General features: G+C 41.5%; 1 protein-coding gene across 1 annotated transcript in view; it reads left to right on the forward strand.

The window, feature by feature from the left end:
• Nucleotides 1-12,599, forward strand: part of kcnq3 (potassium voltage-gated channel, KQT-like subfamily, member 3) — a 79,658-nt gene that overhangs the window by 280 nt on the left and 66,779 nt on the right. Inside the window, exon 2 of the mRNA XM_035670309.1 lies at nt 1,683-1,843. Within this exon, the coding sequence (XP_035526202.1) occupies nt 1,683-1,843 (161 nt within the window). The remainder of the gene's footprint in view (nt 1-1,682; nt 1,844-12,599) is intronic.

Below are 12,599 nucleotides of genomic sequence, written 5' to 3' on the forward strand. Positions count from 1 at the left end.
GGACAGTATAATAATTAGAAGTGTCTTAAACCTGCATTCTCTATAACGGCCAGCAGGGGCCGCTCTATGGGCTAAAGTCTGATAGAACCGAGGCTTATGGAGAAATGAGTATCAACCTGTAAGAACCTCTACAGGTTGACGGGAACTTTCCTTCCTATAAAATTATAGTCATTGAGATTATTTATGGAGGAAATAAAAGAGCGACAGCTTTAAACCCGAGCTCTCTGGGCGTGAAGTGTCTCTGCTCAAGGGCACTTCAGCGGTTTGTGTTGACAGCAGCGGGAAGCGTTACTCACGCTCTTCACCCACAGATTATGATGCATAGGCAACACTTCAACGTGACACATGTATAGAAAGGAGAGGCAAGTGGGACGGGGATTAAAGAGCAGAAACAGATGGGTGGACTGAGATAGAGAACGGAGAGAAACAACAGATCTATGAAGAGGAGGAGAGAGAGGATGTGGAACAGCTGCCTCAGAAATAATCAGAAAGCTGCTGAAGAAACGAATCCACAGGTTGTTTAATAGAATTATTAGTCTGTAACAGTCTGACTGGCAGTTTGACTGATAACACAAATAACTGACTCGACGCCAGCGGTTCTTTTTGTCCCTGCAGGGGTTTTTGATATCAGCTGCAGGACTGGATCACTTTAAATCCCTCGCGGGGTTCAGGAAACACCAGCCCCCAGAGGAGGTTTCTGTGGGTTCCTGGCAGAGAGACAGACAGACAGACAGACAGACAGAAAGGCAGACAGGCAGAGCTGACTGTTTCCTCCAGACCTCTAACAGTCGTCTGTATCTGGACCACCACTGGCTTCTGGTTCCTGACTGTCAGACCGCCTGGTGATGGTTATTTGTTTGCATTAAAATGAATACTTGGAAAATTAGAAACTAGTTTTCAGGTGATTGAAATTCATTAAAATGACCAAATATCCTGAAAATAATCTCTGTTGTGCTGGAAAATGTAAAATGTACCGTAGCCCCTCACTCGCCATTGTGCGTAGTTTCTTTTAGGATGACCTTCAATACTTCAGAGCGAGTTTACAGACACATTTAGAAAAGGTTTCTCGTTCCTATCTGGACAGATTGAGTTAACAGAGCGGCAGAACGTGTTTTAGGCGGGATTTAAAGTTTACAAAAGTCAATTTTGAATGAAGGTTTCAGTTTAACTTCGGCTCTCTGTTCGTCCTGGATTATTGATACTCAGGATTAATCCTCATTGATTCAACCATCGCCACTGGACACGGTTGCTCTTCTTCCTATGTGCGCCCCCTGCAGGCGGCTGTGTGCGGGAATTTGAGGTTGCAGAAGTCTCAGCTTCAAGCTCCTGTTACAGGACTGAAGTACCAAAAATGTTGGTTACCATAACAACGCTGTGGAGAGAGTGAAACCAGATCTGCAGCGGAGGCTGACAGTCAGGTAAAGCGAGTATGTGTGAAAGCAGAGAGAGATAGAGAGAGGAGATAGCGAGGGCGAGTGAGGGAAACACGAGATGTTCGACATCAGCAGTTTTGGTGGCAGATCAGCGGTGAACCTTGGCCTCGTCCCGGCACCCAGACAGGCCTGACAGGAGGGCTGCTTCCCAGAATGCACGGCTGTATAATTCCCACACCTCTCTCTCTCTCTCTTTCTCTTTGATCGTCCCCCTCACTTCTCCAAAATGTTGATGTTGTTGTGTTTCAGCAGAAAGTAGCAGCAGCAGCTTCGGAGGCACATTGCGGCTGTCAGTTAGGAACCCTGCGCTGTCAGTGTTGGTGGTTTTCACGCTTTGGGCTCGCTGTGAAGGATTACACGCTCCTCTGCAGGTCGAGGCTCTCCGGCCCCCTCAGGCTCGCCGGATTAGTGTCAGACATGCATCGGCATCCTGCTGAAACAAGGGATGCTGATTTTGCTGCCACAGTGACGTAGGTCAAATGTTTTTGACCACAAAGTCCGAATGAAGAAATCCAGGATCAGTGAGGAAGTGAGACTCCACCTGAATTCACAGAGGCTGAGGCGGGCAGTGATAATGCAGTTAGATAATCCTAATTAATAATGAAATAAGTGTAAAGAAACACATTAAAGTAACTGCTGACTGAACAGATAACACAGCAGGAATGAGCACATACACAGTGTGTGTCTACAGAAACATATTATAACAGACAGAAACAGTAAGTTCAGCACCACGGACAGAGACCAACAGGCCAAACTTCATTCAGAAATTATTCAATTTAATATCAGTGCTGTTAGATAAAAGATATTAAACATTTATTTGTTGTAAGATGTGGTGCTTTTGTTCATCGTAAAGTGAATATCTTTGTTTTAGACGGCTGGTTGGACATTTGAAGACATTTAAAGACATTTGTCTCTTTGGACTTGTAACCACATTTTGGGACCTTTTATAAGACAAACTATAAATGAATTAACTGAAAAACAAAAGAAAGTAAAAGCAAAAAATCTTAAGTCAAGGTTGAATAGTATTAATCAGTCAATAATTCATCTAAATCACTTATTTTACATAAAGTTCCTGCAGTTACTGAGTTCACTGTTTGGGTTCATTGTACAGTTTTAACATAATGTGAAATATTCATAAAATAAAACACTCATGCTGCTTAATATAATCTTATATGCTGAACTCTTTATCATCAAATTTAAAATCTGAAACAGAAGAAATCTCATCAGTTTCTCTGCTGTGGTTATTTTGCTGAACCCACAGAAAGCAGTTATTTCCTTGCAGACCGTCTGAATGCTGAACAGGATCAATGTCCCACCTTAATAACACATCTGTCTCCTTTCCTTTGTGAGAACGACACATTATACATTCAGCAGATCTGCTCCCTATCAGTGACAGCGGCCCTGTAGTTTGCCCTGCTGATATGTCCTTGTCCGTCCTTGCTGTGAATAGTTTGGTGGGTGGAAACAGACTCAATAAATCCACAAACAAGCCTGAAACTTGCTTGTTGAGAGAAGAAATGTGCTGCAGCTTGCAAAACAGCCTCAATAAGGACTTTTTTTATACAGCGTGGTGACAGCAGACTTCAGATCTGTGCTCCACTGACGCTGAACAAAGCCAGTTTTATGATCCGTCTGTGGGTCTCTCAGGACTCATCCAGCCTCCCAACAACTGCAGACACAGTTTGACATTTCCCAGCTTCTTGTGATACGTACAGATTATAAGTTTGGTCAAATAGAAGTTGGAAGACATTTGGATTCTGTAAGAAGGAAAGTTGGACAAAAGTCTGTCCATCTATAAGATCTGTCAGACAGCGGTTCAGTCCAGTGGTAGCATGAAGGATCTTAACACTCACCTGGTGAGACGGCACAATGACACCTGTGCAGAAGATGCTAATACAGCTGGCATGAGCAAGAACACGTAACATCTCAAACACACACAGCACGTCTAAAGTAATCACTGTACAAAGTCTGTTTGTCTGTTGGAAAAGTAATAAACACAATGACAATGAATAAATGTCTACATGAAACAAATGTTAAGAACTGTGTTAGAGTGAATCGAATTGTTTCACATCGTCCCTGAATCATATTGTAGCTCATGTATCGAGACTCATATCTGATCCTCAGAGAAGGTAGAGATACACACCCCTTGTAGTTATTGATCCTCGCTGTTTGACCATATTCAGACTGTGCAGTTGGTTGTGGCCTTCTTGTCTCATTAATGGAGACTAAAACAGACATTTGTTCTCTGTTATTCTTTACGGTACCAATGTCAGAATAACGACAGCTTCCTCACACTGTTGAGTTAAAGTGAGCCAATGAAACAGACGTAGCGGAGTCAGAGACAGGAAGCCTGTGTACGGCTCATTAGGGGCTACGAGCACTCATTAGCAATTAGCGACTCTGAATAGCGCTCGGCTGCAGATTTCACAGGGCGAGAGTCATTTGGTCGACGGCGGCGGGGGAGAACAGCTGAGCGCGAGGAGTTAATTGAGCTTATGAGTAGATGAGTCAAAAGGAAAGCAGCTTAAAGCTCATATCTCCTCTGGCCCGGAAAAAATAACATGATTGCAGTTTTGGTGATCATCTGTAATGGTTGAATTGAAAGATTAGACGGTGATATAAGTGAATCTGAGGGTCTTTTGAGCCTCGAGATTAGTTCAAGTGAAGCACAGCTGACGGTTTTATCCTTAAAAAAGCTGCACAGGTTTGTAGAGTCACCGTTTCCAACAGCAGCAGTGCCGTTGTGTATTTTCCTTCCTCTCTTCTTAAACTCAGGTAACCTCGGTTCGTGCATTCAGTCGCAGCTGCAGAGCTTCAGATGTGTTGGATTGATTGACTTTGTCCTGGAAGTCTTATGTTGAGATGACGTGTGGCAATAAAGCCGTGAAAGAGTTTCTATGAATATTTTAGCTCCTGCAGGATATTGTACAATGGAGGCAGACGCTACCTGAATAAACCGACGGGTCTTTTCAAGTGCCCATCAGCAGGAGACGAGACTGTGGGAACTGAACTTCCAGGAGCTGATGAGCAGATCTCATGAGTTTGGGTGTAAAGTCGAGTTCTACATCAGCTACTAAGATTGGTTTCAGCACCGTTACTTAAGTCATAACTAAGGAAAGTCGCAGATCAACGATCAGAGATAGAGATCGTAGATGGGTGGCTTATCTACTTGGCATCACAGCACGTATAGTAAGCTAGATCGATACTGAAATATATCAATAACTTAGGTCTTTACTGGGTGAATGTGTTGCAAAATGGCTGCAATTAATGAAAACTTGATGCTGTTTTACCATCATTGTATGATTTACAGACATTTTATGATTTACACCACCTTAGAGGATGTGTCAACCTGGAAATTTGATTAAAATGACCAAATATCCTGGAAAATGTTAATTGTATTTTAGCTCCTTATTCACGTCGTAATGCTGCGGAGTCGATTCGCGGCAGAAGACTTTAGTGAAAACAGACAAGCGAGCTAACACTGACCACCTACCTGTATTAAACACTTCATCATTAAGTCAATACGAGGCCTACGGGTAACTTATGACCATTTGGGAGCGAGTGTTGTCCTGTATCGGCAATAAAAACTCCTGGAAAATGATCCTGTGGTACAACTGCTTTTATTTTGATGCATGAATCCCAGCTTGGTAATAATTTACTTAATAACGAGTCAGAACTTATTGCTGCTGCAACAGGCTGAAGTCTTTCTGACCTCGAGAGACTCAACAGGAATTCAGTCTCTGAAATTTTTTTTATTTTATTTATCATTTGAATCCAATAAAACAAATGTTGATGTTCGATTAAAAACATGCTCAAGCTTGGCAGACTTTGTTGATTTCTCTACATTTGGCCTCCATACATCCCCCGTAAAGTTGTTTGGAAAACTGCAGATAGTTGGTTTCGGATTAAATTAGGTCCATCAAACTTAAGTTTCTGTCGATAATCTGTGAATAAAGTTATAAAAATCGTGTTTTTCGTACCAGAAACACAGTTTGTGTGACACAGTCTGTTCCCCCTTCTCTACAGTAAGGCCCGAAGAAGAAGCACCTCCGCTATCTCAGTTAGCCATGAAGCTAATCCACTTGGCTTCACTGATGTTGGTGAAACTAGAGATATACGACACTGAATCTGATTAATTTAGTGTTTATAAGACAACAAATGAGACAAAAACTTGGTTGGAGAGACAACAGATGCCCATCACACCTCTGTGTTTTTATTTTTCTCCCCCTCCTTGTCCCTCAAGGGACTCTGTACTTGAGATTTTGGACTCTTTCCTGTTCCCTTTCAGATTAAATAACATTGATTTATAAATATTATTTAAATATGAGCTCAAACCTGCAGTTTTTCTCTGCATTGATTAAAACCAGCTTGATGAAATCAGATTGTTTGTTTGTTCTTGGACACGAAGGAACGTCTGCACCGTATTGCTTCGTCACTGCTGTCGATAATACTTCAGATATCATCAGTGAGAAGCTGTTTTTGTCTTTTCCTCTCATGCATCACTTCCTATGCGGCAGGAAGCAGCGACTGGCTGTTTGTTTAAGTGTTTCCATTTAACAGCAAATGGAAAAGATTTCCTGGAAAATCTGAAGCTTTCAGTTTCAGTTTCAGTCCAGATAAACTTCTTAACCCTTAAATAGGCAAACACATAGAAATGGTTCGGAAAATCAATGTTGTCGTTATTATGTAATGTATCTAAGCTAAAATTACAGTTTATTTTCCTATTTATAGACTGTATCTCCCAAGATGCATTGCCCATTTAGGGTATAAATTTAATGTGTATTTTAAAATAAAGAGTAATCAATATTTTACGCCTTTATATTATTGATTATCTGTAGAGTATAGGCTTCAAAACCTGCTAATATCTCTGTGTCATTATACCTGTTTTATACCTTTTTATATCATGGCAATGTACATTTGGACATTTAATGCCTGATTATTCAATTAAATTCAAACAGTTCCCACCATGAGCAAGACCTCGGAGACAGCGGCAAGGAAAAACTTTCTTTTAAGAGGCAGAAACCTCGACTCTAGGTGGGTGGTAGTCTGCCTGTCAGTGCTCTTAAAATCATTATTATTCAACAAAAACATATAAAATCCTCTTTAAGAAAGTTCAACCAAAACATAATAAACCTAAAACAACAACTATTACCACCGTAGGCAGTAGTGTTGTTCAGCCATTTTGGATTTTGACACATATGAGTTTGTTTATGAATGTCTGCAGGAGGATGACCTGTTACTTGATGCTGAGGACACAACTGAGGTTGGACATTCAGGTCAAATGGAGTCACTATTGTTTAGATTTAACCAGATAAACAGACATTTTGTTTTTGTAAAATACTCTGATGGATTATTACTGAAATTATCATCATAAAGAGCCAAAAACTCAAAAAGATTCAGATACAGAAACGGTTTCAACTGGACAATATAACTGTTATTTAAATAATGAATGAAGTAGTTGGGATGTACCAACTGGGATCATTTTAGACAAACTGGGGATTTCGTATTCATTTAGATCCAAACACAATGAAAACCCATTTCTAAGGTTCCCTCTGTGGCGGACTTTTACCATAACAGTCTGTTTATGTTAACCCATCGTGGCTCCTAATGGACTCTGTGGTTGTGGTCATTTAGTTTAATGACATTTATCTTCTGCAAATGTTGCACCAGTGGGAGAGTTGTTCAGCGGGGGTTTGTGGAGAGATCAAATGGAAGATCCAGGCTCAATTAACTAGAAATTTCATCTCATGCTGAGTCTTAAAGGTCCAGTGTGTAACTGAGGAGGATAAAAATATCTTCTATGTTTTAAGCATGACGACTGTTAAAAACCTAGCTGATCCTAGTTCAGTGCTGCAGGTCTGAGTCGATGATAAACAGCTGTTTTTGTTCCTGAAGCCTGAGGCTGCTCGTGTGTTTGCTGTTTCTCCTGCAGCAGTTTGGCTGTCGGCGAGGCTGCAGTCGCTCTCACAGTCTCTGAAGTTACATGTTCATTTAGGAGTCACTCCCACTGAGCTGGCTGCGAGCCGAGGTGACGCTGCTGCTGCTGCTGCGAGGAAGTTACTGTCTGCTGCCAGATCCTGTATGTGCCCATTAAAAAAACCTGAGTTTCATGTACATCTGCATCTGTTTATCTGCCTCATTTTAAAAACAGCAGAATGGACACTTTCTGCTTGTCGCCTACATGTGAAACTGCGTATATTTAATGAGAAATCGAATATGATTGAATGCATTTTATTACTGAATCGATGGCGGCGATTAGCCAGGTTTTTATGTGTCGGGTTTGGTTGTTGAAACGTTCCTCCGCTCTGCTGGGACTCTCTGATGAGTGGACAGTATGTGACCAGCTGTCAAAAAGCACTTATCTCTGCAGAAAGAATGGCTCTCATGATGGGGGATCGGGAGCTCGTAAGTGGCATAATGAAGGTGTTATTCAGCGGGGGCTGCAGGGCGTTAACACGGCAGGAAGACCCCAGAGAGCGTGTTAGGGTTGACTTACTGTTACACACCAAACGTTGGCTTATTCCTGCTCCTGCTGTATGTGAGTTTTTAAAGGGATTATGGGACGACAACAAATGAGACTGAGAGAATTAATTAGAGATGTGGGAACAGATGTGTGGTTGCTATGGTTCTGATCAGTTTGAAGCTGTTCATCACTGATAATGAAACCTTTGTGGACCCACCCAGGGGAACAGTGTCACACTCATGGATGGACTGGAAAGGTGGTGACCAGCACTTCCTGGTTTGCTTCAGCATTGTTTGGTCCACTGCCCATTAAATAACAACACAGGGTTCCTGTTTCATAATCAAAGACCATGTTTTTATGCTTCACACACACCTTTAGGAATCACACCTCACATGGTGAAACAATAAAGCTGAACCTTTGTTAAACATTGTTCAGCAAACTTTAATGAAAAGAGCTTTTACAGAACCTGATATCATTATCAACATTATCGTCTGATTTCTGAGAACTGTAACTGCAAAGAGCTCTTGAATAAAAACTGCAGCTACACATCAAACTGTGAGCAAAGCTGTTGCTTTACTTCTTTCTCTTGTGGACGGCCTCAAAATGTTCAAACCTTCCCAATACCATCACTGTATGTATTGGTCGATACTGAGAACCGATCGGATACACAGCAGGATCGGATCAGTGCACAGACACGTGTACTTGTATCGGAGGAATTTCTGATCTGGTATCAGAACAACTGTGGAACCTGAAATATAACGTTTTTTATATTTGTTTTACTGCCAGGTCCGATGTACGCGTCCAAACTTCCCGTTATTCTAAGCAGCTTTAAGACTTATAAACGACAACAATTGAAAGCTGGAGAACAACTGAGTAAGTGGACCTTAAGTTGCGATTTTCTTTCATATCAATTCCAATACCTCAACTTTGTGTATTAGTCGATAGCGAGTACGGATCCGATACACAGCAGGGGTCTCGTGTCAGGGCTAATAAATTGATCTGGTGTCAGATGCATCACATTTTAGGTTCTATCAGAGGAATTTGTGATCCTGGTAAACTCTGAAAACCGGAGATCAAACACCAGAACTCATCAACCTGCCCGAGCAGAGGTTGGAACCAGCAACCCTTTACTCACTGGCTTCCCCTCGTTCCTACTAACAGATATCATCAGCAGTATCAGAACTCTGTAGGAACATGTGAAGAGTTTTATTGTGATGAAGCATCTGGAGGCTCCCTCAGTAGAACTACAGCAGGGCTGCACAGAGCAGCGGATCAAACGCACCTCGCTGTGAGTTAGTGGAGCTGCGTCAGGCCGGACGAGGGATCAGATGTCAGCCTGATCCGGACCGCTGAAAGCCGGCATGGCACTGATCATCTCGTGTTTGCGTCACGCTCGACAATCGCTCATGCCATCGATGAGTCAGTGCCCGACCTCCATTTCTGATCCACATTAATGGATTCTGCGTTTCCGTAGCGATACAGCGGGGATGCGCTCTGTTGTCTTCCTCCCGATCACAATTACCCCAAACACCAGAGCAAATCCAATTGTCCTGCTGTTATCAGTGTCGGTACATTTTCCCCTCTTGCTCTCTCTCCTTCCTCGAGTTGTGGTTCCTCCTCTATTTCTCCCTGGAACCAGATGGCGCCCAAAAGCTCCGACCTCCGACCTCCCCGAGGCCGTTTGCCTCCAGTTTCAGCCTGTTTGAGAACGATGCCATCAGGTTTAATTTACGTCAGCAGAATGTGGTAATCTGCAGGTATCAGGAGCTTCATCCTCGCTGTGGAGTTTTCATCTTCATTTAAACCAGAAAAGTGTCTTTTATTTAATATTTTTTTTACTTTTCAACTGTTAGTTTTCCTCTGTGGAAACTTAAAATGACTTAAAGGTCCTCAGATTTGTGCCCGTACATGCTGTTGGCTGCAAACCTGACAGTAATTGGTACAAAGAAACAAGAAAAGTTGTTTTTTAGGCCTCAATGGATCCTAAAACTGACCAGATGAGTCGACATATTTCATGTTTACAATGTGCTGGAGCGGCGCAGTTTCAACTGAGCAGGTGTCTAACAATGATTTCTCTGCTCGTTTGTCTCGGAGAGCGGACGAGGTTTATGGCTCAAACGACGGATGCTGGGAAACAGAGTAATAAGTGAGTCTCATCAGCGATGAAACATTACTCGTGGTTTTATTATTATGATCCTCACCGGGTTTGACTTCTGCTGAGGGTTTTAAAGGTGTTTGGTGATTAACACGAGGCCGAGGATGGATGATGGTACATGTGGGCTCTGACCCTCCGAGTTGGACGGATTCCAGGACAAACACTGACAAATCATCTTAATGTGATCAGTGAGAGACGAAAAGATTGTGACGGCGGCATGTACGGTAACGCTCAAATTAAAATACTTTGTGACGATTGTTTGTTTGGAATCATAACATTTTTAGCTTTGTAAAGAGATTTTAATTATTATATTTAATTTAAGTAGTGGTTCCCAACTCAGGGGTCGCAAGATCTTCTTGATTTTGAGCGTGTAAGAAAACATATAAACTTATATAGATATAGACGGTCTATATCTGAGCATCTGGTTCACTTCTGTGAAGAAAAGCAGATTGTCTAATAGAACAATGGCCAACTGCCAGGGAGAAGAAAACACTGAATTTTGTCTAAAAATAAGCCTGTTAAGACTGTTTGATTGTTAAAAATGATTAAAAATACATAACACAGACAGAATTGTAGAAAAAGTTCCCTTAATAGGAACAATTCTGCTCTAAATTCATCCAAATCACTGGTTTTACACAAACTTCCTGCAGTTACTGAGTTCACTGTTTGGGTTCATAGTACAGTTTTTAATATAATATAATAATATGAATATGAGTCAGTTTAATAATTAAAATAAAAGGATCCCTGAAGGAAAACGGTTGGGAACCAGTACTAATACTGACTTTAGCTTTAAAGATGGTGTTTAGTAACTCCTGACTCCTTACATTTAATTTAACAAATTAAGCTTAACTTCTATTTAAATGCAGGAAGTTTTGCCAAAGAAATATGTATATATAAAATATTGAGATCTGATACCCATGGCGAGGCCCAAATCAGTTTGTGGTCAGACTCTCCAGCAGATGTTTTAACAGCAGCAGCTCGACTGTGAACGCCGTCCTCCACTGCGGTGCTGTTGTCACTCACCTGGATGATTACATCGTATAATCGCAGCTCGTCTGTCGGTCTCACAGCTCGTTGCTGTCCTTTAACCCTCGAACATCAGACCAGACACATGTCCACCAAATGTGCTCGTCCGTGTCTCGATCGAACTGTTCGTGTGCTGTTTTCGTCTCTCTGAAATATGCGTATTGACCTTGACTATTTAAAAGCAATTCTTTCAACAGTGTGCACTAGTTGATATTATTTAGTCGTTATATTTTCATGTTCATTTTCAGTTTTACAGTCAGTAATCTACCTTAAATTCATAATTCTACACATTTTTGGCATTAAATGTTGTATATATGTGAGATTTTATATATCAATAAAACATTATATTCTCTATACACAGAGTCACATGGTGTCTCACTCCCTCCCAAACTTCCTTTGGTGTTGGTATCGCAGCTCCTCTGTGGTTGTTTTCCATAGGCGGTTTTTCTGCTCGACTAAAAACGGCTTGTTTTTTTATATTAACATCTGGAATTAAGGAATTTATTTTCCCACCCAAACAACCAAGGTGTGATTGTTGGAAACACTAACAGGGGACGTTTAAAATCAAGTTTGATCTGTTTTTCTGTACTCGTTGTTTTGGTGCTGTGTGGCGGAACATCCAGCGGCAAGTTCCGTTACATGTGGTCGTAGGTAGTGATTCAGGTTAAGTGTAATTTAATTTTCTCAGACAACAACATTTTTTTCTTGGCTGGTTTGGATGTTGGATTATCTGACCCACTCACCCACCACAACCCAACCCCACCGCCATCTCTCTGTTCACTACCATCAACTGGACTGGGTTAATTTGTTTTACCTGAACTCGCTCTTGTGCCAACCACGAAGGGATCGTGGGTGCTGTGGAGCAGTTCGGACCCCTGAAGGGATGATTCTTTTACGGAGGAGGAAAGGGAGATCTGGCCCTTTTGTAAAAGGAAACCCCCCCTCTTTCCAATTCCACAAATCCCTTTTCTCACTGCTGTGGGTTGTGTTGTGTGCTGCTTTTCTCACTTGTTGGTGAGAGGAGTGTCGGAGGGTTGATGGCGGGGTTTAACCGCCCTGGGGAGGATAAAGAGCTGGATGGGGGGAAGTTCGGGTGGGGGAAAAACCCTTACTTGTCTGTAAGTTTCAGTTCCCCCGTCTGGAAATTCTTGCCCCTTTTCAGGGATTTCACAGGGCTCTTCACTTCCTGTTTACCACGGGACAGTAAAAAATAACCCAAACAGACCCCAACTGATTCACCACAAAACTGTATTTAATTATTGTCTTATTAGGACTAATGCTTTTGCTAATTCCTAATCAGCATTAAAAAAATTTTACAAAGGCATGGTTAAATATCAACAAACTAAACTAAATAATATATTTTACTAAACAAAAAAAACCAGTTTTCCTTTAAAACAAATAAAATGTAAATTTGCTTGTAAAAGTTTTATTTGTATTTTTGTTGGTTTATTTCAAAAATAAAAAAGTTGTGGTAGTCCTTTTACACTTTTGGAATTGTGGAGGAATTTAAACTTAATGGGGA

This window comes from Morone saxatilis, unplaced genomic scaffold (genome assembly GCF_004916995.1).
Source record: "Morone saxatilis isolate NCDOM2014 unplaced genomic scaffold, NCSU_SB_2.0 Contig23, whole genome shotgun sequence".
In the NCBI taxonomy this organism is placed as follows: domain Eukaryota; kingdom Metazoa; phylum Chordata; class Actinopteri; family Moronidae; genus Morone; species Morone saxatilis.